General features: G+C 41.0%; 1 protein-coding gene across 5 annotated transcripts in view; it reads right to left on the bottom strand.

The window, feature by feature from the left end:
- Window positions 1–210: 210 nt before the first annotated feature.
- The window catches only part of LOC121942216 (SH3 and multiple ankyrin repeat domains protein 2-like), a 337,093-nt gene continuing 309,914 nt past the window's right edge, over window positions 211–27,389 (bottom strand). For 4 of the 5 annotated variants that reach the window (XM_088081324.1, XM_088081305.1, XM_088081313.1 and 1 more), the window contains 2 exons: window positions 24,693–27,195; window positions 211–7,297 (listed from right to left, as the gene is read on the bottom strand). In XM_088081324.1, the coding sequence (XP_087937450.1) occupies window positions 6,772–7,297; window positions 24,693–27,195 (3,029 nt within the window). In that variant the 3' untranslated portion in view covers window positions 211–6,771. The remainder of the gene's footprint in view (window positions 7,298–24,692; window positions 27,196–27,389) is intronic. The other variant, XM_088081308.1, reaches the window with a different exon arrangement.

The raw sequence follows: 27,389 nt of genomic DNA, 5'->3' as shown, positions 1-27,389 counted from the left end.
CATAAGTTTTGTGCTGAACCATTATCATGAAGAAAGTTTAATTAGTAGAGAACCAATTTTTGGGGTACTGAATCAATTTCCTCTGCTCTAAACAGTTTAAAATTAGGTGCAGGAACTGGAACAGAAGTGTTGGTGGTTGGCTCTTGTTGTGCAGCGTGAAACACAGGCAACCACCCAGGTGGCGCTGTAAGGACCAACAGGGATAACACATAGTGCAATATTATATTTATTTCTTACAGTGAATTTTGGTTGCCATACAAGAAGTCTCAAGGATTTGAGGGGGTAGGGAGAAGGAAGAGTGCAGTTACAGGGAAATTCTCTCTCTTTTCATTTCAGTAATTAGTTGACTCTATGATGATTTAGTAGCACAAAATTACAGCAACATAGAAAACATGAACACAAGTCTTTGCACAAATTACTGAAAACATCTTAGCCTCTATGAAGACTTAATCAAAGAATAAAATCTATTCATGAAAAAAAAATTAATTAAGAAAAAAAAAAGAAAAAAGAAACAGTTACCCAATTGTTGGACAATGAGAAAGGTGGGAGCAGTGTTTTGAAGGGGAGTGGAAGTGGGTTAGTGAGCCATGCCTGTCCTAAACATGGCCTGGTGAAGCGCCACACCACAGTGATGCTCTTTAAAGATTCCTACTACATCTACTGAGCTCTACATTTTCACAGAGAAAACTGTTCAGTGACAATGTTGATCCACAGAGAGAAACCAACAGCCACCACTAATCTTTTTGGTGGATTTATGTATGTATACATGTATATAGAGGTTTCATATAGTTTCTTACCAAGATGGCCTGCAGATATATATATATATATATATTTTAAAATTTACACATTTTGCTCTTTTTATACACACACTGTAGACTGGGGGGGTTCAGGAGATGAGGTCAGGCAGATGGTGGTCATCAGAAGATACCTGGGTTTGTGGTCAATTGATTGGCCAAAAGTCTGCTATAGCAGTAGAGAGTGTATCTATGTTAGGCAACACTTCATTAAAACACTGACAAGAGATTGCGTCATGATATGTAACTTTTAAATGGGAAAATAAAACACAACCAAGGAGATTCATTCAGAATAAATATTGCTTCATACATAACCCATAAGTCTAATAATATTCACGTTTTTATCTATATAGTATTTCTTTTTTTTTTGGCAATCCACACGTCAGTGTTAAACAGCTTTTGTTCAGATAACCTCTATAAAATTTCATAGAACTCTATACAAATCTTAAAAATACTGTGCTTTTCTCTACCCCCTTCAACGCTTTGCTGTTTGCTTTAAAATAAGTTACATGTTCAAACAGGAACAGGATTATAGCAGCATTGTCCCATGCCAGCCTCCCAATGTTCACAGAACACAGAGCTTGTGTATGTTTCATTAGCCTCCTCTAAAGCTGCAACTACATGAAACTGCGCAGTGAGAGATGAAACCAGATAAAGGTGTTGTCTAACGATAGATATTTCAGACGCTGGGTTATTGTCGAGCACGTGCTCTGAAAGAATCTACTCTGAGAGGAAACACACGCTCCTTTTTTCTACACTCTTACAAATAGAGGTTCCAAAAGGGTTTATTCTGAAGGGCTGTGGTTCCACCCAGAAACCATTTGTTTCTGAAGAACCTGTTCTTGAAGAAACAGTTCTTTGTATGTATAAATGTTATTAGTGGGAAAGGTATCTATGGGTAATGTAATCAATTACTATTTTTAGAACCCCCTGGGTGAGTTCCAGATGAAACCCTTTGAATATGAAAGGGTTCTCAGTAGAGTTCTCTGGGTAGGTTCTAGATGAAACCCTTGGAATATAAAGGCTTCTCTGTAGAACCTCCTAATGCGTTTTGTGTCAACACCCTCAGAAGATGGAAAAGTTCTGAATAGATCCCCAAGAGGGCAATGGGTGGAACTATTACACCATAGAAAAGTTCTCAGTAGAACCTATCATGGGGGTTCTGTTGGGTTCTAGGTAGAACCCTCTGAAAGGGCTTGAGTTGGAATCCTAATAAAAGGTTTGATGAGGGACCAAAAAGGGTTCTCCTACAGAAACAAGCCAAAGAATCAATATGGTTCTAGTTAGCACCTTTATTTCTAAGAGTGTGTAGAGCGATAGAACCTGCCAGTGGTACAGGTCCAGTGAGGGAGGGACTGAGAGCTGGTTAAGGCATCCTCTGCAGGATGATGGGTGATGAGACCACTGCTGCGGTCCTCAGGTCAGCTCTGGCAACTAAAAATCAGCTTTCATAGAATTTCTTTTTTTACTCTAAACCTTTGAAATAGAGCTATACATAGAATCAAATAGACATTTTTATCCTTTTAAACACTCTTATATACACGTTTCAACACAAACTGTAGTTCTACTTGTGACCAGCCTGTACTCTACTAGCAAACACACACACACATTTCCAGCTTTATAAATGCTGATTTCAAATTGGACCCTTGTAAAAACTGTTGTCACTGCTGCTGGAGCTGCAGCCAGACAGGATAAGAATGTGGGACTTGGAGAAGCTTCTAGTCCCGTGTAGTTCATCTGCAACAGACCACAACTGCTTTCTAACCCGCTCTAATCTCACTCAGGGCTGATGAACATCTGCCGGCTTTGTCAGGTTGTTCTCTGCTTATTTTTTGCACAGTGGTTAGAGGGCAGGACAAGGCATGTGGACTTACGTGAACACGTAATTCAACATAAAACCCTGAAGCCAAAGAATCTCCATCTGCTGTAAAAGCCAGCAATGTTCTGTTAGATTCCATGTCATCTGGCTGAGGTCAATACCTTTTTCAAAAAAGATCTGTGCTGGGACTGTCTCTATGACAGCTTTGTTAACGCCGTGTTGCATCTCCAGCCTTATTTATTAGAGGAAAACACTCTACTGAAGGCTGTTTCTATCTAAAACATGACTCTTGGTTCCCCTAAACAGCTGCTCCAGATTGGGATGCTGTTTGGTTTATTTGGGACCTGGTTAAAGTTGAGCTCGAGTTAGCTTGATGCTAACAAATCTCTTATTGAATCCTAATTGTCCTCGCTTTTTAAGAACAATGTAGAAAAAGTTCAGGTAGTCACTTAGCTCTATAGAAAACATGTCATTTTAGGTTTAAACTCTTTAAATGTCAACCTTTGAGTTTAATCCTTAGATTTTAGGTTGCTTATAACTTGTGTGATTTTAAACAGTTGAAAGCTAAAAAGGCCTCCAAAAGGATTTGACACTGGATTTAAAGTCAATAAAATGCTATCGAATGACAGCCTTACACAGTTTGATATTTTGGGAAACATGCATCTTCATTTTCTTACTGAGAGTTGGAGAAGATAACATGAATATGGAGCAGATCCAGGAGTAGATTAGTTTAGCTCAGCATAAAGAGGGGAAACATTGAGAGACCAAACGCCCTATCTTACATCAAGTGCAAAGCCAAGGTCAGCACCACTCTCTTTGCTAGTTTCAGATCAATATAGTTGGTATTTTCATGGCACGGTGCCCATGTTGTGTAAGTAGCAAATGTATTTGCTGCAATCTGTGCACCCATGGATATGTGGGTCTTCCGCTGAGGTAAGGTCAGGGGCATGTTTTGCATTTTATCATTTTGAGACGGCAGAATGCAATCATGTCATTGATTAACAAAAAAGAACTTGGTCAAAAAAGGTCCTAATTGTCCTAAGTCCTCAGTATTTGTCTGCTATTTAAAGGGCGCATTGTTCAGATAGTAAGATGCACCTGGGTTCACAATATGTGCACTCTCTGCTTGTTACACACACTGGCATGCACAGATGAGTTGCCCTTTGCCCCAGGCCCCCAGGAAGTGTGCCAGGCTCTGAAGCAAATTTTACATATTAGCCAAAAGTGGAATTACACAGTCCAGGTCGGTCATGTAATGCCCATGGGTCCAGAAAGACTTTTTCCCCATTGACTACATTGGGAAAGAGAAGTCTGTAAATCAGTGGCTAATTTTTTTGTGAGCATCAAACCCCCCGCGAACGACTCATTTTACTATCTAGATTTAAGCCATCCAGCTCAACAACGTTTAGAAAGTCTAAAAGAGCTGCAAGATTAAACTTTTTAGACAAGCTAGCAAAGTGCTAAACCAGAAGTCCGTCATTTTGCTTGCAGATGTTACCTGCTCGGGCACACTTTGCCATGCTTGGACGCGTAAGTCTCTAGTGTGCAAGCTTCATGCCTAAGGTGGAAGATCCAGGTGTTTTCATATTATGGATATAGAGCTTTTTTTGCTTCATGCACTGCTGAGCAACTCTCATAGGAATGAACAGGGTCTCGCCTTTGTGCTGTATCCAGATCTTCTTAATACATCCATGCTTTGCCCCTTGTGCTTGACTTTGCACCAAGATTATGCGCAGTGTAAACATCAAAAGTGGTTGGACATGCCCTAAATGCACTTGCGCTATGCACTGTAGACCATGTACAATAGATAGTTTAAATAGGGCCCCAAGAGTCTAGAGCCATGCTAATGGCCACGGGGAATCTGTAGGGCTACTGGTCACAGCAGTACTTTGAGCTAAATGCTAACATCAGCATGCTAACATGCTCATAATAACAACTGAGAGCATATCTATGTTCCCAGGGTTCCATGTTCCCCAGTTTTATATCCTCTTAATGTGACACTATGACCAGACCGCTCAGGGGGCCTTGTGTTCTCAGTGATGTTTATTTCTTCACGTCAAATGTTGATGTCACTCACCTACAGCTCATAGCTACTGATCTTCTACTCGTTGAAAGCCATACTCTCAAATTTGTGGGCAGGACAGTTATCCTGACTTTAGGGACTGATATCTTCACAGTTGCTTAACAGATTTTTACCATTGAGACTGGAGTTCAAATGCCCATCTCCCTTCCATGGTTTTTACTTTGAACTGGAAGATAGCTTTTACCAATCTCTTACTGTTAGTTTTTATCAAGATCATAGGAACATAGAGATGACTTCATATAACTGCTAACAGGCTGATGTTATAGCAGGTATAAGGTACCTTCTTCGCCACCTTAGTTTAATGTGTTAGCAAGCTGCCAACTACAAAGTCCAGCTGAGGTTGATGGGGATGTTATTAGTATTACAGGCATTTTAATATAACGACAAATCAAAATATTGACCTGATTTTGGTCTTAGGGGAAAAGTTTTTGGATCGTTCAAGGTTATAAGATTTCATCCAGAGGGGAACATGCATGTCTGGACCGACTTTGAGGGCAATCCTGCCAACAGTTGCAGAGACATTTCACTATTTTAAATAACTTAAAGGAGCTGCTTTTAGTCTATATGCTAAGCTAATTGCCCCCTTATCCACTTATCTTTTCATCTGACTCTCAGCAAAAAAACGAATCAGCATATTTCCCAAAATATCCAACTATTCCTTTACACATAAACTTTGGAACACTCTCCAAAAAACCCTCAACTTCTACCACATACACACAGGGTGTTGTATACATTAGTATTTTTGTGGGGCCACATGAACACCAAGTATTGACCTGCTAATGGTGGAGTGGAAGGAGATTTGACACAATGAAGAAAGTAAAGTACAAAAGTAAAGAACAGCTCTAGTTTCACTAAACTGTGGCCTATAGCACATCCGTGAGAAGAGCTAAAATGGCCTAATGATATTTTGGGTCAACCACTAACACACATGCACACACACACGCACGCACGCACACACACTCACACACACACACACACACACACACACACGCACACAGACAAAACTAGAAGAGAGGGACAAGGACACCCTTTGTAGACAGACAAGCTGGTCAAACCATTTCAAGGTGAGAATTTTTCTGGTCCAACGTTTGTCTGTCCATCTTGTACCTCGTGTCCTCCTCTCGGTTTTCCTTGCATGATGCGGTGGACACCAGGTGGGTGTAGACTGGCGAGGGACCCTGGGGCCCGCTGCTACAGCAGAGCTCCTCCTCTGGTGACCACCTCTCTCCATGCTTTGCTCTCTCTCAGGAGAAAAAGGCCATTGTAGTAACGGTGTGTGTATACATGCTTAGGTTGTCTGTGAAGAAAGTGTGTATTCTTGTTTGTCAGTGTGTGGCACTGTGCATAAAGTGTGTGTGTGTATGTGTGTGTGCATCGACACGAGATATGGTTTCGCATTTATTTAAACATGTTAGCTAATGTTCTTTTTTGACACAAACAAGTGAAAAGCAAAAAAAAATGGAGTCTATCTCAAATTTTTCTCTACAACCTTAGATGCACCCAGAAATATAACTCCGGTAGGACTCTAGTGAAGAAATATTATTCTCTGAACAAACTCTAGCAAAGATAGAAAAGGAGCAACGACCAGCTCAGCTGGTTTTTCATGCACCCACACCGGGTGTATGGAAAAAGTCTTTAGTATTCCAAAGCAGTTGGGTGAGCACAAGTCATTATGTGAAAGAAACTTCCAGACGAGTTAGTAAGCGCACTCTCCTAGAGTTTTTGTTTTCTGGTCAGTCCTTTGTACTGGCCTCCTCTGCTTTCGCTCTCCTTGATGTGACATAGCAGCTATTCTCTTCTCTCTCCCTCTGCAGTTCTGCCCGACATCCCATGATCCCCTGATGCTCAGGGCGGTGAGAAGGAAGCAGAGGGCGGACAAGACCGGAGCACTGAGATGAGGGCGACAGAGGATGAGAGAGGACAAAAACAGCAAGAGGCAGCATCAGCTTGGACAAAACTTCTACCCAGTTCAACGACTTGAGATTATGTCTAATGAAGAGATCGGTAAAAGTGATCGGTAACACCTCCCTCTCCTTGGCCCTGACTCTGCATGTCGCTGCGCGTCTCCTTTGGGCTTATCTGTCCTGCAGCAGCTTGAGGGCCCTCTCGATGTTCATGCGGTGGCCCACCCTGGTCACACCCAGGTCTATCAGGTCCTCTTTTTGCAGCGAGGGCAGGTGGGCGCCCTCGATCTCATTGTCCAGGAAGGCGTCCCTGTGCTCCCCCAGGTTGAGGCTCTCTAGCCAGTCTGCCACATCATGCTTGCTCCAAAGCTCCATGGGCTTGGAGGCAAAGGGCTTCCCCGAGGCTGCCACCGCCTGCATCAGCGTGAGCGGTGATGGGGAGCGTGAGCTCCCGCTGCCACCGCACGAGGAGCTCAGGCTGTAACCACCACCACTACCCATGGGTGGGGTAGGCAGGCCGAAGACATCTGTGAGGGTGGGCGACACGGAGGGCGGCAGTGAGGAGCAGGGGGTGAGGGAGGAGCCGGAGTCTGGCGGGCTGCAGGGGTTGGTCTGGGACGGGAGGCTGCTGGGAGGCGTGGAGGTGAGGGCAGCAGCTGCAGCGCTGTTACGCATTCCTGAGTCATCTGTGGGAGGCCTGAGAGGAGAGTGAGGAGGAGACAGCTTAGTAAGGGTTAAAAAGAGCTGCTGATGGGGAGACAAAACATATGACATTAAAAAGTTATAAGTGAACACCAAAATGTAAAACGGGTCACTATTGGTGAGCCGTTTTACATTACACATCATTTCATTCCTTGTTGATCCGAATAAGAAAACTGATCAGAGCAGCTTCACAGTCATGCTGATGAAGGGGCAGCTGAAGTTATAGAAACTTTATACTCATTTCACCGTGCATTGGTCCTAACCTGTTCAGAACCCAATTATGTTCCAAAATATTGTCATGATGGCTTTCCGCTCTGAATGTACTCATGAATCATTAGTATTTTTTTTGGCAATACTTAATTGTGTTTTTTTTTTCTATCAACTGACAGCAGAAATCACCTAATAATGCAAATGACAATAAATGATCTTAACAGAGCTTTTTTTTTAATCAAAAAATGTCAGGTTGTTTATTTTTAATGAACTTTAATGAAATGAATAAATGACTAAAGTAATGCTTTAAGACAAACATATATACATATATAACCATTTTGACCCAAAATATCCTCCATTTCTGAACTATCTCATGAAAACAGTGAAGCAACATAGACCATTATTCTGTAGACATAATCAATAAGCTGCATTAAAAGCCGATTGGTTAATCAGAAAATCAAATGAGAACATTATTTTCTACCTAAACTGTGTTCCCCCATTCTTTTTCCTGTGACACTCAGATCTTCTGTCCATTCTGCGAATGGATGTTTTGGAAAAAAATCCTGAATAGAAGCTATAAATCTTTTGTATGATATTTTGACATGTATCAGTAATATAACAAGCCATGTTCACTTTAAACGCAGTTTAAACACAAATTATGAACTTTAACAATGTGATGAATAGACCTAAACTAGACTGTGATTGGCATCAGATCAGTCTACATTTGGGTGGAGTCAGATGACACTAATCATAGATCTAGACATCTGGGAAAAATTATCTTCACTGAAATGGACGGTGGAACTGAACAGGTTAAAACACAAATCTAATTGGATGACCAAACAGGAAGCAAACACAGAGGCTGTCAAAATAAGTTGGCAGTTCTTTACATAATTAAGGTCACAGTTTGGTAGCTGACATTTAGCCAAACATTAGTTTTAACAACAAATGTCTCTTGGTAGTATTGTTATTAAACTGAAACTGCAGATGGTCATCATGCCGTTGCTTGAAGGATTTAATAATGTAATGCTGCCAAATAAACAGTAGGTGGCATCATATGCTAAACCTTTGAATAGAGCTGCAGCAGCTGATGGAAAGGATGCACATGAAACCAGGCCGCAGCCTTTTAGATTTTAATCTCCATCCAAACATTTTAGTTACAACAGCTTTACTTTTCTATCTGCTTATTTACTTCCTGATTTTTTAAAATCAAATGTCCCGCCATTCACCATTCCATGTAACATATTTTACTTACATATATCTTTCCATTAAAGCAAATTTTTTTGGTTCAACAAAAGCAATCATTCCAACCCCAAACTCCCAAAGTAATCAACCCATTGAAACCTGATCAAATTGGCATTATATTTTAAATTTTAAAAAACAAAACAAAACAAAGAAACAACAAAACATGGGAAGAAGGCAATGAGCAATTAAAAAAGGAGATGATCCAAAAATTAGCATGAAATGTGAAAAAAGGTAAAACTACAAGAAAATAACCTGAAAATTAATTAAAAATTAAAAAAGTAAAGAACAAGAAATAAAGAAAGAAAGGAAGAATGAAAGAGAGAAAGAACAAACAAGGCAATATTTAATTTTGATAATTATAAATATAGTAAAAAAAAAAAAAGAAATTACACAGGTTTGCTCAGGGTTCGAAGGTTTAAAACTTGTGAAAGGTGTCTGAAAGCAGCACAAGTAATGGGATGTCACTCCAGGTTTGAAAGGGTCAACCTATTACTATTATTTTAATGCATAAACTACCACTAGACAAAATAAAACAGACATTATGTCTATCTATATGATATATTATGATCAGTTGACAGACATTCTAAATGCAGCTTTTTTGTTTCAATCAGTGACCAGGTATTTTGATCTTTATATGCAGTTCATAAATTGCCAGCTTGGCTTTTATATGACAATAATTTCAACCATGTAGTGTGATTTACATGATTTCTTCCTAAAGTTCTAAACTTTATTGTTTTTTCCTGTCAAATTAAGTAACAGTTAAGCACGTGTTTCTATGTAAATAACAGCAACTATGTTTCTAGGTTATCCATTGCATTCATAGGAAATGTAGTATAATACATAATTAAAAAAGATGATTAAAACCCACACTCACATGGACCTTCAGTGGAAGGGCTTCAGAGTTTAAAGGCTTGACCTAATTTGATGGAATCTATTGAAGTGTCTTGATAAAGTTATATTGATCAGAATTTTGCATCATATTTCAGTCATGCTATTATGCCAATACAAGAAATGCTTGATCCTTATAGATACTTTGATCCTAACACAAACAGACAAGAAGTCTCCCCTCAAATGTGCAACATTTAAAGGTTTTAGCCGCCTTAATCAGAAGCCCTTCACAGTGCAAACTCCCGGTTGTTTATATGTTTAATGTTTTTTTATTATATGGGGCGGCTGTGGCTCAGAGGTAGAGTGAGTCGTCCTCTAATCAGAAGGTCAGCGGTTCGATCCCCAGCTCCTCTGCACAACATGTCAAAATATCCTTGGGCAAGATACTGAACCCCAAATTGCTCCCGATGCTGTGTCATCTGAGTGTGAGTGTGTGTGAATGATTACTGAGTCGCAGGTGGCACAGTACGGTAGTTGTTGTACAGTAGCCATGGCCGCCAGTGTGTGAATGTGTGTGAATGGGTGAATTTGACATGTAGTGTTAAAGAGCTTTGAGTGGTCAATAAGACTATAGTCCATTTACCATTTATATTTATGTGAAATGATTGCTGCAGCAGTTGCAACAAAGAGTGAGTGGCGGCTTCCGGGTACAGAAAGTCTGTGCATGCTGAGTGTTCTGCAGCCAGAGGGGAGCCTGCAGCATTGCATCCACCCACAGCTCCTAATGGACGGGTGTGGACAACAACACAAGGAGGGGAAGGTTGGCCACTCTAACCTTTTTATAGACTGAGTATGAGGGGGAACAGAATAATAGAATACTAAAGTAACAATTTCCCCTTAGAGAAATTCACATTATACTCATTTCATTTCGTATAGCATCCTGTTTTTTTTGCATTATTCAAAGAATTACAACAATGGATCTGCTTTTCTGAGCTAGTGCATTGTGTGTAGAGTTTTTCTACATATTATACATTTCATTCTATATTCTTCATTGCAACAGTAGTTATTTGCCTTTTTTCAGAAAAAAAAAGAATTGTAGCTTGTCACAAGACCTACTGGGGTGGGGGTGGGGGGCAATGATTAACACATCAAGACAAGGAAAAATAATGTCCTGCTACTATAATTCATGCCTTTCTTTGGTTAAATGTCAGCTACCTTTCTAAATCAGAAATTGTTTGTATAATCCTTCCTAGAATATTTTAAATATTAATGTTGAGCTCTGTGTGACATTGTCCTGACATTGTTCAACAGGGGGAGCCACGAGATCCAAACAATTGCATTGGCCTTTCACAAAATTTGGCCATTGATAATTAACGATTTTTACAAACATTGCCAAATTTAGTGAATATGTCTGACTGAGCAATTGAATCCTTTCCCAAATAGGTTTCTGCAATTGACCAATAGGAAGTGATAGAGTGGCCTGGTAGAGATTTAGATGTAAATGAATGAAAATCTATCTGATCGTCACAAAAACAGTTACTTTTCTTAAAGGCTGTGTCTTTAACCAGCAGGTCTTGATCCATCCCAGCTTTCAATATTTAAAGGTCAATGCTGGATTGAAACCTGGACTTGCCGTTTTTCTTATTGTTAAAAAATCAGATTACAAAACCAAACCAGGATAACTAAAAACACATCAATGTATACTGTACATGATACCCAGTATATGTTTACTGAATATCATATTCTTTGAGTACTATAAACACACACACTGTTTATTTCTGACTTGATGCTGCCTGAAATACTCACTGGAGCACTAAATGTGGATTCATCCACCACTGAAATTACTACCCAGTAAATGCTCTATTTTTCTCTGTTTGATCAAAACTGCAGTGACCAACTGTTACATGAAATTACTGAGCTTTCTAAAAAATTAGATGTTGTTGTTGTGTTTTAGCTTGCATTTTGCAACGGTTCAAGTTCGAGATCTAAGATATTTCACAAACACTCAATAGATATATTTCTCTCAAATTTTAGTCACAAATTTGTTAAAATCTGTGTTAGTGAGTGCTTCTCCTCTAAGATAATCCATTCACCTGACAGATGTGGCATAAGATGCTGATTAAACAGCATCATTACTACACAGGTGTGTCTTCGGATGGTCACAATAAAAGAACACTGTAAAAACATGCATTTTGATCACACAACAGAATCTTACACACACAAAACTTACTAACACTTTTTTTGTATTTTATAGACAACATGATACTATGCTACTGCATAACTCTTTATAACATGAGCAGATCATCTGGAAGTTTTGAATCCGCAATTCCTCTGTGAAATCGTGGACTATCACCTTCCAGAAATCCCTCATATGTGATCGCTCCAACTCATAAGAGGCTGGTCTTTCCATTATGGCTCCATAACACGCCTACGTAGCCTTGCATTGTAAATAATGATGGCTAGTGAGCAAACAGCAACTGAGATTTGACCTTCCCACTCTCTGCTGCATGTAGCCTAGATATTGCTCCTTCCTACTTGTAACATATGGAACAGCCCAAGGGAAAGTGAAGGGGAATGAGGGGGTCGTTATGCCAAAGTGGAACTGGGCCATTGTTAAAGTGTCGCCTTCACCAAGCTCCAACACGTCCAACAAAAACTTACAGTCTTCACTTTTCAGCACCGGCTTGTCCACAGGAAGTCATGTTGGATGGATGAGATGGAGACAGAGGACAACATTAGACATGTGATGAAAACACATATGTGATATAAAAGAACAAAGGGGGGTGCATGGAAGAACAAAACATATTTCTCAACGAGTCTCTGCAATCTGTCTGCCTTCTGTTTTCACAGTTAGTGACTAACTCCACTCCTGCTCCTGGGTCACAGTATTCTACTGTGATCTTTCCGTAATGACATGTGAGACTGAACGATCACGCTCCAGCTCTGATTCAAAACAACTGCACAGATATACTTAACCTGAGATCTGTCAAGCACTTCTCTACTTGCTATCCTGGCGTTCTATCATCTATTAAACACTTTAAGTTTCAGGAGTGAAATTCATGTGAAAAGTATGTAATTGCTTATTAGACGCACAGTGCCTTGTTAAACTTCTCTGACTGTATTACCATTTCTTGTAGCTTCCAAGAGTCGGGTAGAGCCAAAGAGGACAGAGCCATCAAGTCAAGTCAATTTTATTTATAAAGCCCATTATCACAAAACACAGTTTGCCTCAGAGGGCTTTAGGGAATACGACATCCCTCTGTTCTTAGACCCTCACATCGTCTAAGGAAAGACTCCCCACAAAAAACCCTGTAACGGGGGAAAAAATGGTAGAAACCTCAGGAAGAGCGACTGAGGAGGGATCCCTCTTCCACGACGGAAAGACGTGCAATAGATGTTGTATATAACAATTAAATTGCAATAATGACAAAAAGGTAAGAGAAAGAGAGAGAGAACAAGAGAGGGGAAGAGAGAGGGGGAGAGACACAATAGCAGTAATGGTAACAATAGCATGTCACCATGCCACCATGCTCTGAGTTTCACAATGTCGGACAGCAGACAGCAAACCACGCAATTTGTGCTTACACATTTTTAATTGCAAACAGACGTTCTTTATTTGCACAGACATTGTAAATGAACAACCACAAAAAGCCCTTTTACAAATCACATTCACCCATTTACACACACATTTAAGTGGCCAAGGCTACCATTACAGGTACCATCTGCTTATAAGTCTTTACCCTTTGAAATCTGGATGAACATCAGTTTTTCCTGCTGCATTCAGACACCTCTCGCAAGTATTTAAACCTCTGAAACCTGAGCAAAAAGTTATAATACTCTTCAAAAAGGCAATAAGCTACTTTCAAGAAATTGTTAAAAAGTGATAAGAAAATGAAAATCAATGTTAAAAAAAAACCCCTTATGATAACTGTAATTATTTTAGTATTTTTTTCAGGTCATTTCCTTGTTTGTTCTTGTTTTAATTTTTTTTTTTTTGTTAATTTTCTGGTAATTTCATTGTAACTTTATACTAATTTATTGCAAATTATGGAGTCATTTCTTGTTGAGTTGCCCACTGCCTTCCCCCTATGTTTTTTAAAAAAGATAAATCCAATTTGCTTAGGTTTCGGGGTTTAAAAATCACTCTCACAGCCAAACTGTAGGAGACACGGGCATGGCGTGATTCGTTAGCAGTGGCATGCCTGCAGCAGAGTGCATCCATTATAATAAACTGAAGCTGCTACACTGACCACAGAAGCCCACACAGGCACTGTGCTGCTCCTCCTTTTTACACAGTTGGCCTATCTTTCCCTATCTTTGTGTGACTTTTAAGAGGTAAAAACCACATAGAACTGTAAAAACTAAGTGCAATCTGTTTAAAAAAATATAAAAACACCTTGTTGTACCAGAGGAAAAAGAGCAACCTTGTATATCCATTTTACATTAAATAAATCACTAAAACACTTCAAGATATTAAAACAATCCAGTTAATTGATTCAGTACCTGTAAATATAGTCTATATGCTTCCACATCCTCCATAACAAAATAAATTATCACTTGGCAAAACTCAGTACGCACATAGTGACGCTGGCAGCAGCCACACACTGCAAAGACTGAGTCTGTGTAGCAGGTAAAAATACTCTGCTGCACTCAGCTTACATGAAGTGCGGCATCCGTGACCCTTATTTCAGCTTTCACAAAGGGATTTGCAAAGCCATCAGGAGCAATTTGGAAAAACTTCGACATGTGGTCAAGGGACTGAACCTTTCTACTTCCTGAGCTACAGCTGCCACATCAGCTAAAAAGCATCACTCATGTCCATAAGGGGCCGGGTATCATGCCAAACACTCATCATTCATTCAGTCAGTAAGTACGCTCAATGCTTACAGATGACAGTTGAAGAAATATCATAATTTCTGTTGATCTGAAACTTGAAAAAGTTGGAGATTCAAATAATCAGTCACAGACCTGTCAGCTTTTTTTTGTTCAGGGTTGAAAGTTTTACTTGTAAAATAATAAAAGTGATAATAATCCAGGTATCAAAGGCTTAAATATCACATAAAGTCATCACATAGAGCTTTAAAACTCATATGTACAAGCTATAGACAAAAACCAACAATAGAGGCCACACAGCCCCCATCCCTTCACAAACACACAGACACACACAAGTAATGTCAGCACGTGTCCCTCGCTGGCCCTCACTGGGCTCTCTGTCAGCTGTGCAGGCTGGGAGGAAAGTGATGCAGTGCTATTGATATCTGTGGTGGGAGACCTCGCCTTCACCACGCCCACACATCGCATGACTCCCTGCCGCTTTCTAGCACACACTGGCTCACGCATTCAGTGTTGCATTCATTGGCATGCATGAACACGCTGCCTTTATTTATAGAAGCTTGAATGCATATACAGACACGCACACACACACACACACACACACACACACACACACACACACACACACACACACACACACACACATATACATAAAGACTGACTCGGCTGTGCTGGGTTACATAACAGTGGCCTACTAAAGCAGTGTGGCACGTGACCTGCGTGAGATGGTGTTGAACTCTGCTGAGGGTTAGGCCTGCCATCCTCTTGCTCCATCTCTCTTTCTCTCTCTCTCTCACACACACACACACACACACACACACACACGCACACATGTACAAACACACACCCCTCCCCTGACTCAGACTGACATCACTGCAGGCCTCAAGGCTGCTCTCATCAGCTGGTTGCTAGGCAACCCTTTCGTCCACAGGCACAACCAACGCACATTTAATCTGGGAGGCGAAGAGACGGGGATGAAAAAAAGAGGAGAAAAAAACGCACACAAATGTCCAATGGAGAAATTCTGCTGTCAGCACTGGTGCTGAGGCTGATTCCAACACACCGATGAAGACGAGAGAACCACCATAAAAAAAGACGAGAGAAAGAGCACGAGAGCAAAGGATGGAGGAGAGAGAGAGCGAGAGGGAGAGCATGTGTGAATCTAGGCCATCTTCTGTGCATCTCTGTTGCCATCTGTTTGACAGTCACAGAAACAGAACCACCATTACCCTCCGCAGGCCTCCTCATATGACGAGGTGGTCCCTATCTGCACGTCTCTCGCTGCCTACAACCTCATCTTCCTCTGCTCAGGGCCTGATGACCCTCTCCACGAGACAACAACCCCATCTGAGGCAGATAATCAGAGACCCCAGTGACACACAGGAGAGCAGGGTTTAAACTCTATCTGACATAATACACACACACACACACACACACACACACACACACACACACTACTAACCCTTCAGAGCAGAAGCAATTGAAAAGACCAGATTACAAGCAGCTGAGTGTTTGGAGTAGGTTGTTGGGTGATGCCTGAGGAATGGGGATTGGATGCAGAATGAAATCTGGTTGTTTGATCCAACAATGTGCAAGTTACTGAACTGAGTTAACCAGATCAGTTGAAGGGATACTTCCACAATCTTCAACCAGCTTTGTATTAAAACAATGTGACTAGTATGTGGTAAACTCTCCTGAAAAATGAGAATAGCAAAGTACTTTTACATTGACAAAATAAAAGGCATTTCCACTATAAATTGAAATGAACGCAATGAACCACAATCGAAGAAAGCCAGGTGAAAATTCTGACTTTTGGTTTCACATGAGACACACACCCTGGTCTCCCGGGTCAAAGTCCTATGCTTGTTAGAGCCATCCGCCTCCATTCTCATCCACATTAAGCAGGCTTTGTTGCTCTTTATTCTACATCCGCTGCTCGGACCATCTAATAGTGATGCATAGGAGCGTAAAGTGCATGACCAGACCACCACCCTCTGGACTGCAGCAGCGCCCACCTTGATTTGCTAATTCATAATATAACCTTTTCCTTTATCTCTTTATTTCTCTTTTTAATCACCGTCTTGTTTTTTTGTTTGACTATTTGAACTTCAAGTTTCCCATGACTATAAAATGCACTTCATACAGACAATTAAGTTTGCCTTGCCTTGGACTCATTTTGATTTTGACTGCTTTGTTGACGCATGTGAATTCTCAGAAGCATTTCTCTTCCTCTGCCGGCACATGTTTACGCAATGCAGGAGGCCAACAGGGAAAAATTGGGACCTAAAATCCCAGCACATCCCCACTTATAATTGACACTGAGAAGCTGACGTAAAACACTTCTCCCAAATTGCAGATCATATCTGCAATAAAGCGGACATGAGTCACATGACATTAAATAACACACAGAAAGGACATAAAAATCTTTGCTTTCTAGAATTCACAATAAACTTCACTGTGCAAAACAATCCTCTCAGTTCAAAAATCACTGCAGCTGCATGGTGTGGGGGAAATAAAGAGTTTACTTTGAGAGGCTGCCAGCTTTATTCGCCTGACACCTTAGCATCACAAAGCTACCAACAGCACAAACACATCCCTTTTCACTTTATAGGCTAAGCAGCTGCTGCCAAAATGGCAAAACAAGAGACACTGAAGATGCCTAATGTCACAACATATTCACGGTGAGATTAATCCTTTTCTAACCTGAGAAGATTGTCTTGATTTCTTTCAAAAACATGGGAATTAGGTCAAAAAGAAGAAACAACCCAAAAATTGGCAAGAAATTAGTAGAAAGTACAAGAAAATTAGACCTTCTTCAAGATAGGTAAAAACAAAAAACAAAAACAAAACAAAACAAAAAAAGAAAAGTATGAAACAACAAAAGGGGAAAAAAACAAACAAGGCAAATAAAACTTTGATACTTAAAAATTCCTAATAATTATGTAACATAATTATAAATATTTTATCATAAAAATTATATTTATTGACTTCTGTCCGGCTGCGTTCTTAGCTGATGCCATCCAGTGGTATATTATGCACCAAAGGTGGCATTTGGCGTTGATGTCTTACACCAAAAGCACTGCACAAGTGGAGGTATTTGACCACAGAATGACAACAAGTTGAAAAGAGATCTCTGTACTTTTCTGGTCATTAGCAAAAAAGTGGTGGTAGCTTCCTCTGAAACTGACTGTTTTAAATGGGCAGACTGTATTGGCTTATATTGATCACAGGCCCCTATATTGAATCAAATCAAAATTGTACCATGGCAGACTGTGATATTGGCAAATATCATATTGTTTCCCACAGTATCAATATAATATCTTATAGTGATGAAACCAGTCATCACATGCTATCATAGAGTGCATTTAGTAATATTACACCTATTGTTATTGTAATATGACATGCGTTTGTTTCCATTATTGCTGTGCATCTCTCCCCCTCACTCTTTCCTTTTCCTTTTTGTCATAATTGTAATTCAATTGTTATTTACGACATCTATTGCACATCTGTCTGCCGTAGAAGAGGGATTCCTCATCATCCACTGCCACTCTTCGTTTTTTCTTAGGTGATGTGAGGGTCTAAGGGCAGAGGGATGTTGTACACTGTAAAGCCCCCTGAGGCAAACCGTGTTTTGTGAGAATGGGCTTTATAAATAAAATTGACTTGACTTGATTTACACCCCTACTCAGTACCTCGGTGTGTCTGTCTCTGTAACTGTCTAACAAATGAATGAAAGGAAATATATCCATCAGAGATTTAGGATTTTTTCCGCTGTAACAAACTTAAACTGAACTGTTACTTCTAAATTGGAGAACTGAACAGTGACTTCTGTGTAGTGTTACACCCATATCAGTGGCATTAAATGTAACTATAGGGTAGGGCTGGGTGATATGGAAAAAAGTCTTACCATGATATTTTTTTTCATATCAGTTGATATCGATATATATCATGGTATACATTAAATCACTATGTCTGTCAAGCTTAAAGGTTCCCTTTTACTCCTAAGTGAGATATGAAAAACATCATAAGGTTAATTTTGGTTTAAATGTTTATTTTCTGTTAGACATTGAACATGATAAATATACTGTAGAACAGGCACCACCAACTGGCGGACCTGTTCTACTAAAATTCAAAGGGGTCCAGTTACTAAAATTTTTATGATTGTGATTAATGAATTTTTCTTTTTGCTTTCTGCTTTTTTGTTGTGGTTTGTTTATTGGCCTCATAGTTCACTGACACTGCTTCATTTGACCATGGTGTGTTGGAGTGTAATAAACATATGATTTATTATTATTTATCAAACTTCCCAGCATTATATAAAAAAATAAAGCTCCATCTTAAACAAACTTCAGGTAAATTTAAGCACATTGTGCTGATAATAGGCCAACCTCTCCTGACTGCAGGACTCTGACTTCAACTTCTGTGAAACTTCTGTACTATTAATCATTTTCCTCAGGAAAAAAACAACTTTTGAGTAGGCCAACTTCTCCTATAGTGCCAACAGCCTGCCAACATTCCCAGTTAGAGAAAGTGTGAAAATAAGGTAATGTGCTTGTGGCCCCAGGCCTCAAAAACATTATATCTGCCCCTGGTAATAATAATGTCTACACCTCATATTTCAATTGAGGAAAAGTTATTTTGCGATTGATATCATTATCGTTTTATCGCCCAGCTCTACTATGGGGTATCTACTTTTACAGTGAAATGAGTGGCAGTTATTTCCATTTTTCCTCCATATTCAACTTTAAGCAGCAAAGTGACCCAAATTAGAATAATATCTTCTACTCCATAAGAGCAGCCAGCTGATTTTCACTCCAAAGTTGGCATATATTGGTGCTTGGTCAGTAACTTCATATATCATATCATACCACCTTTCACAGTGTACAGCACCAGTTTATAAGCTGGAAAGTGTCACAGCAGGATGATATACCGTTGGATGGCATCAGCTTGAAACTTCGCTCGCAATTCTATTTTTTGTTGTTCTAATGTGCTTGTGTTGCACAACGAAATATATGTTAATGCAAGGTTTTACTGATGTAAGCTATTATGAAAAAGTGTATGCATCAAATGGGCACAGCACACACATTTCCTGTGAAAACAGAAGTGGCATAAATTGACATGTAACATCACCAACAGATGTAGTAGGATACTAGCAATCATATGAGGAGATGAATAGCACTGACCAAGCCACTATATTTGTCTAGTTGGGATGAGAATGTGTTGGAGCATCATTTACTTCATAGACTTCAACACTATGCAGCATGGCAGTGATGGATAAAAATGAACACAAGCGGAAACAAGGCTTTGGTGAGATGTGATAACAGCGGATAGGACCTACCTGTTAAGACAGGAGACACTGAGGACATGAAGAAAGAGGAGATGAAGGAACTACAGGAGACTGGAGAAAATGGAGATGAAGATGGAGAGGCGTGTGCTGAAAATGAAATGAGTACAAGGTGTAAAGGTCAAAAGGCATGACTTTGAACTGCAGGGGATGAAAATGAGGATAACATGATAGTATGTGGCGTGAAGCGTGAAGGAGGAAACACAAGGCTGGACCTAAGCAGCTGCTGGGCATCTCACTATAATTACCACAAATGGACGTCAGCATGTCGATCTAACAATGTTTACTAGATGAGAAGGCACAGAGGAATCAGCTCTTTCCCTCTGCTCTCTACACCTCTCTGATGGACGATGGGACTGTTCATACAAAATGCATGTGAGCAGTGAATTATTTATTCTGCTTTTTATTTCCCTTTCATACGGGGAAGAAGTGAGTTTAAAAAAGCATGAGCTGAGCTGGCTCAGGTGCAGGGTCCATCAAAACGTTGTCCCGGTTCCTGCAGATTTGACTCCAGTGTGTCCTGAACAATCTTAAACATGGCTGTGCAGGAAATCAAGCTTGTTATATCCAATGTACCATCACTTAATCTGATTTATCAACAAGTAAACAGCCTCCACTTCACATGTAGTCTAGTGACTGTCCTTTGTGTTGCCCTCCAAGTAAACTCTTTAGAAGTGTGACAGAAAACAAATAAATTGCAAATAAATGCCATACATTTATGCTGTATTCATGTGACATCGAAGGTTGTAGTTTGAATTAGGAAGTCATTTTTCCAACTGAGTTGTATTTATGTGCTTTGAGGTCGTAAAGTGGAAACAACATGGAAGCTACAAGGAAGATGGGTTGCATTTTAATGTTAAGAGCGTTTAAACAAGAGGTTGATAGCAGTTTCCAGTTTATTTATATTTTTTTATTTTTTATATATTTTATATATTCTATATTTGTATATTAAATCTAGGTCACTCTACATGAAAAGCAGTTAACATGAATACCATATTACACTTTACATGTGATCAAAAATTTATATGTGAATTAATAAAAAGTTTCTTATCATCATGACCAATTGCTGACTTTTTCCCGCCAAGTTTATGCATTTATGACGTTTAGTTGGCAACTCCTGTTATAAAACAACCTTATCAGTATTATTATAATTGCGTCGCATGCTTTATAGTTCAGAGTTTTCTGGCTTCAGCTAATAGATGCATATACTAAAATGTGCAACTACTAAAAGTAAATGATAGTTACTAGGAACAAAATAACCAAATATATAATATTTTACCGTCAATTGTTGACACTGTTTTCATGCTTTCTGCCATTTCTACTGCCCTGAAACATCACCGAACGTTTCCACTCAGCATCTCGAGTACCATAGAAATTTCCCAATTTCCCACTTGTAATTATGACTTTGGAGGGCTGTTCATGTGCTCGTAACTTGTAAATACGGTATATATGATATTTCTGAGGAGCACGTGAGGGCAGCATAAAGGCGAGACGGTGAGCTGAATGAATGATGTCTACATATGTGCTACAATATAAACAGGCGATTCACCTCCACAGAGTAACTCTTTTATCAGATCTTCATTTTAAGGGCCTGTACAGGATGTCCATTGATCATGGCACACAAACTTGGACTTCATAACAAGAAAAGCATCTTCTGACACAATGGATATCACAATTCTCCACAATCTCCACTTTCAACATTTAGGTCGCAAAACATTTGATTTCAAAATTTATTGTCAGCTCCGACGGCTATAAAATTCTTAGACTATTGAGTCTTGATTCATAAAGATCAATAGATAATTGATTATATGCCCTCATAGCTGTCATTCACATTTTTAAATTGTTTTTTAAAGGAATAAGCTACATGGTATCAAATGTGATATAACTGCCGTATTTTGTACCACACTAAGGCTGTATGATCATATTTAAATAATCTGTTATATGTTATATATATGTTATATGGTATATGGTATATGGTATATGGTATATGGTATATGTTATATGTTATATGTTATGTTATAATAACATATTATTTCACCGATCATTTGGGAGCAAACTGTAACACAAAATCAAAAAGAAGATTTACTTGATGGCAAAGGGGCACATCTGCAGCTTGAGTTTCTATGACCCAACCTACAAACTACTTTTTCTTTCAATGACAAGTCCATTGTTAACATAACCATCGGGGCAGGCAAAGTGGTGTCACAGTGATGACTCTGGCAGTGGCCATGGTGTCTGTAAAAGAGGCTATGCTGTGTGTCTTTGAAATGTTTTTTTCCTTCTGATGTGCACAAAATATAAGCTGGAAGGGAAAAACAAATCGAATCCAACTTTCGCTTTTTTCAAAGATCAAAATCGAAAGTTGATTTCAATCTACCTTGGATTTATGCTGCATTCACACCAAATACAGCAAAAAAACATATCATTTGAAAGTGAAAGTGCATCTACCCTTTGTACTGACATCCCCTGGAGCTTCAAAAAGTTGAAACAGAATCAGCGTGTGAAGCAACCCAATGTCACGTCATGGTGGCCAATCATCTGACCAGTGATCAGATCAGAAGATGCCCACATTTCATGGAAACAAGTTATAGTCTCTTTCTTTCATCTCCTTCTTTCATTACAGCGGGATGTCCATAGATCATGGCACACAAACTTGGACTTCTACTGCAAGAAAAGCCTCCTTTGACACAATGGGTGTCCCATTTTCCACAATCTCCACTTAGAAATATTAATGTTTTATTATAAATGAATTGTGTGTATTAACCTTACACAGGAGAGCACCTGCTTTGTGTGTGTGTGTGTGTGTGTGTGTGTGCATATGTGTGTTTTTAGTGGCGGTAAAGAAACTTCAGTAATGATGATCAAAGGAATTATACTAATCCTTTAAACCAACATAAACCAACTTACCAAAGTCACTGAGATGAGGAGATTGGCTTTTCTATAGTTGGTTTCCACCCGCAAATCCACCACAACACCTGATTTGGTGAAAATGCAGCCTAAGGACCAAAATCATGACTTGTCTATTCTACAATATTCTTAACTGCCAAATACTGTTGACCAGAAATGATAAACATGGTTAACTGAAGTAAGTTGCTGAAGAAAACAGAATGTGTGCTTTAAAAAGGAGTTAAAGTACACACTGTAACTATTTCTTGACAAACAACGGGTGACATGACCGTGCACAGCTTCCTGATGGTTGGTTGTAACAGTGAGGTTTCCAGGTTTGTCATCATCACGCCTGTACAGAGACCTATATTAAAACCTGTCCTCACTTTTGACAACCTGCAAAGCTACTTTCTGGAATTAATGATACATATACAGCATATAAAAATAAATATCTGTAGAGTGCCAGCCACAACTACATATATGAAGCCTGTGAGGAACCTTTTGTTGCTTCTATAAACCCCTTCAGATGACATACAAGCAGACCCCTGCAGCCTCATATATACCGCACTTCACACAAATCAGGACTTCCAGCTGTGTTAGAATGCTCAAACCACCCAACGTTTGGCTGCTCATTAAATGGACCACAGCTATAATCAACAGGAAACAATTGAAAATCCTGTCTACACAATACCAAACTCATCAATGATCAGCATACTGTAGATCTGAAGATAGTCCCTTTGCAATAGATATCACAAACTGGGGAAATGAAACCAAAACTATCTGCATGGCTACGTCAAGGAGTGATTATAAAAAAAAAACATGTTCTGTTGTATTTAGGGTGAACTGACCTTGCAATAACATCTCTGGCATTTCTAAAATTTGCAACTCTTACATAACTCTCAGGTCCACTGTGCTCATGGTTAAAAATACAGTATGAATAACTAGTCAAGTCAAGTCACTTTTATAGACATGGAGTCTATTTTAACATTTTCTGTGATCTGCTGGTATGGAAATCTGAGTGTCCAGGCCAAAGCTGCGCTTTCCAAAACTGAAGGCCAGAGGTAAAATCATCAGTGTCTAGCAAAGCTGACTCACTGACCTGTACTATAGACACTTTCTGCAAAAGGCAAAATCCATCCTGTCAGTCAGTGCTCATCCCTGAGAGTTTCAGTTACTGCCCTCTGGTTCCCGGTTCAGATTTCCCTCTGTGAGAAGCGATACAGATACAGCAACAAGCACTCTTTTGTCCCCAGTGCCATTTCTCTTTTTAATTCAGGTGGGGATAATTGTTTTGGATATGTTGTAGGTACAAATGATGTGGATGATGACATCGATTGTTGTGGTGCTTCTAACTTTGGCTGTATCACTTTGGTCTCTTTAGCCCCTTCTTTGCACTGTAGTATTACTGTGGTCTCGTATCGTATATATCTCACTGATGTATGAATTGCACAAATGACTTTTATCATTGGTGATGATTACATATGATACGATGATTATATGATTAACATATTTATATTTTTATGACTTAGCACTTAATTCTGTTGTTTCTCCAGGGTTGCTATCTTCGGTGCCTGCTACCTCATCTTTGCATTTTGTCTTTTGTATTTTTATACAAAATTTTGTATTTGTATGTCCTGTTTATGCCTTGCTGCAAAACCAATTGCCCTTTGGGGACAAATAAAGTTGCAGCTGAAGTTATGTTTTAAGCACATCTAAGAACCAAAGTGCTTTCGAGTCAAGGCAACTAGTCAAGTCCTCCTAAACGCAATGCCTGTACCCATGCTATGACACAACATGCAATGATACTTGCAAATACTGCAATCAGCATAACTGCCTCACTAAACACTGTAAGGGTTGGGGTTTTCCCAATCTTTACAATTAATGAAGTTCCTACACAGGTAACTAACCTTTGAAAGAAATAATAAAATAAAGTACTAGATGAGGGTAGGTCTAGGACTGATGTTTACAGTGTTGGTCATGAAAACGTACTTAACTTATTCACATCAGAATTTGGAAACCCAGAGTGAATGAGTGACTTATCACGTACCTTGTTCCGAAGCCCCCCCTGGTCCCTGTGGGGGAGTCGAGGCTTTCTCCTGGCTTGGCTGGCCTGTCGCGATTCATTTGCTGCAGAATGGAGCTCAGCTCGGTGATGACAGTGTTCTTGCTGTCTGGTGTGGATGGGGGGCTGCGCAGCTCAGGGGGCTGATCGCCCCACAACTTGGATGTCCTTTGAGTAGGAGTCCTAGGAGGCTCAGAGGAAGAAGGGGGAGGGGGAGGGGCCTGAGGCGGGGACCCATAGGACTCTGGGGGCTCTTCAATTAGAGCGTCATGATAAAGTGATGTTCTGTTGATGACGGATTTGCCCTTAGGTTTGGGTGGAACAGGGGGGCGATCCACCAGAAAGGCATGTCCGTCTGCTGTGGCATAGAGGCTCTCCAGAGCGCTGTCACAAAAGCCTCCCTCTGACGACAGGGTAGAGATGCTGGAAACGGTGCTGGTGGTCTCCATGTGCTGAGGATCCCCGCTACTGCGGCTGTCTACCTCTTCGATGCCTGAGTCGCCCACCCCAGACTCTGAGTCAGGTGGAGGAGGAGGGTATGAGGGGGGCATGCTGTTTGCCACCCTTTTGTGTTGATCAGTGACAGGTGGTGGGGCGTGCGCATGGTATGGAGGTAGGGGGGGTCCTCCATTCCGTCTCTGTTGCTGAAGCATCTCTGCAATGGCACTAGCCTGATCATCAGGAATATCAATACTGTTGGCAAACTCCAGTGGTGGGGGGAGGGGCTCTGAGAAGTCAAAATCCTCATCAATGTCTACTGAGGCCAGAGGGGGAGGGGGGATGCGGAAGGGCAACTTTACGGGTTCATCCATCGACTCACCTAGTGGAATGCTCCTCCTCCGTGATGAGGGTGGCTGGGCGGACAGTGTTGTAGCGTTGAGAGGATCAGGTTGGTTGGGGTCCTTCAGCTCAGATGGCCTGTTGCTGTCCTGCCCCTCCACCTCTTGGTTGTTAACCTTGTTGCTTGCTTCATTGCTGGTGTGGACCATCAACAACCCGGCTGACTTGGGCTGTGATGTGTCTGCCACATCCACTGGTGCGCTTTTCCTCTCCTCAGCTGCCTGATGTTGCCGTTCTTCCCGAGCCCCATCAGACTCATACTTCTGCTCCGTCATCTGCCTCCGCAGGCCGCCCCGGCCAGGTCGTCCCATTGTTGCTGTGGAGATTGCAGCAAAGCTGGTCTCTATCCCAGAGCGTAGTTTGGTGTCAATAAATAGCGGTTGGTTGAGGTCTGGTTTGTGGCTTGGCTGAATTGGAAGGGACTGGGCTTCGTGCTTCTGTGTTTGCTGAACCTGAGGAGGATTTTGTGGCTGATTCTGAGGATGGTTTTGTTGCTCTTTCATGGCCCGGTCACGAGCTGCCAAGGCCAGAGCAAGTGGAGAATTGGGATCCAAGGGCTTTCCGGTGACAGGATGGAGGTAGGTCCCATTAGCCCTGTAGTGGCTCTTAGGAGGAGTAGCTGGGAGACTGACGGGACTGTCCAGGTTGGGACACTGGCCCGTTCTGGTGTTTAGAGGTTCCCGTACCACCGTGGGCTCAGGGGTGTTGAAATCTGTCATGTTGCCACTACCACCCCCAACAGGGGGCCCAAGCTGAGCTGCAGGAGGAGGACCCAATATCCTTCGAAGCCGCTCGTCGCTACTGAACATGCCTTCATCAATGGACTTTGACTGGCGAAGGCGAGGGGTTGGTGTGGGACTACTGAAGTCATCATCCCCCATGTCTATTGACTGAAAGGCAATTGAGTGCTTTTTTGCCTCCAGCCTCTTCTCTCGGTCCCGTACTGCCCCGGCAATGGCTGCTGCAAAAGGGTTGCTTAGAGACATAGGGTCTTCAGGACGCAAACCTCCGCTACCACAAACAGTGGACGTGAGAGGTGGGTGTTCAGGGGTGGTGGGCTCAATCTCCATACTGCTGCCCTGGCTGCTCTTCCCACTGCTGCTGGTGGAGGGCTCCTTAACAATGATGGTGGGGATGGGGATGGAGGAGCATGTTCGTTCTACAGGTGTAGTAGGCATGGAAACCGCGCCAGAGGGATTTGCTGGCATGTGACATGTTTTCTCTGGACTGTCTTCAACATTGGACTGCTTTACAAGCATGCCCTTCCTTCGAGCTGGTTTGGCTGGCACATACAGTGTCTTATTGCCCACCTCGGAGTAAGGGTTCTCTGGCACTGGTGTGCGCCCTCGGGTGCGTGTGCTCTCAAACTGCTCTGAGCTCTGGCGGAAATAGCCACGCCTTAACGTACCAACATCAGTGGTTCGGCTAATTGTCTTCACTGCATTGGGTGAGTTCTGGGTGAAGGTGGGTCGTGTGGTGCCGTAGCTCTTGGGTGTAGGGCCAGCAGCTGAGTTGTAGTCGGGTGGTGAAGGGGGTGAAATGGCTGGAGGAGGAGGGATGTCCTCTGAGGTGTCGGGCATAGAGAGGCTGCGGGAGAACTTGAGTAGGGGAGGTGTGAGGAATCCCTGTTTCTCATCCTCCCCTGTACCTTGGAGAAATGGAGCAGAAAGAAACATTATTTGAAGACCTGGGGGAGACAGCCCTATTTTTTATTTCCAGCATGGCCTCCTCTTTACACAGCAAATGTCTCAATAATCGATGTCAGCTTTTCTTAGCCTTTATTTATCCGAGTGGGGGGTTCCTGAAAATTGTGAGAGGCCAGATAGATAAGAAGAGTAGTTA

This window comes from Plectropomus leopardus, chromosome 1 (assembly GCF_026936395.1).
Source record: "Plectropomus leopardus strain MGB_pleo_1.0 chromosome 1, ASM2693639v1, whole genome shotgun sequence".
In the NCBI taxonomy this organism is placed as follows: Eukaryota; Metazoa; Chordata; class Actinopteri; order Perciformes; family Serranidae; genus Plectropomus; species Plectropomus leopardus.
Note: the sequence above shows the minus strand (reverse complement) of the source record. Positions and strands in the feature narration are given on the sequence as shown.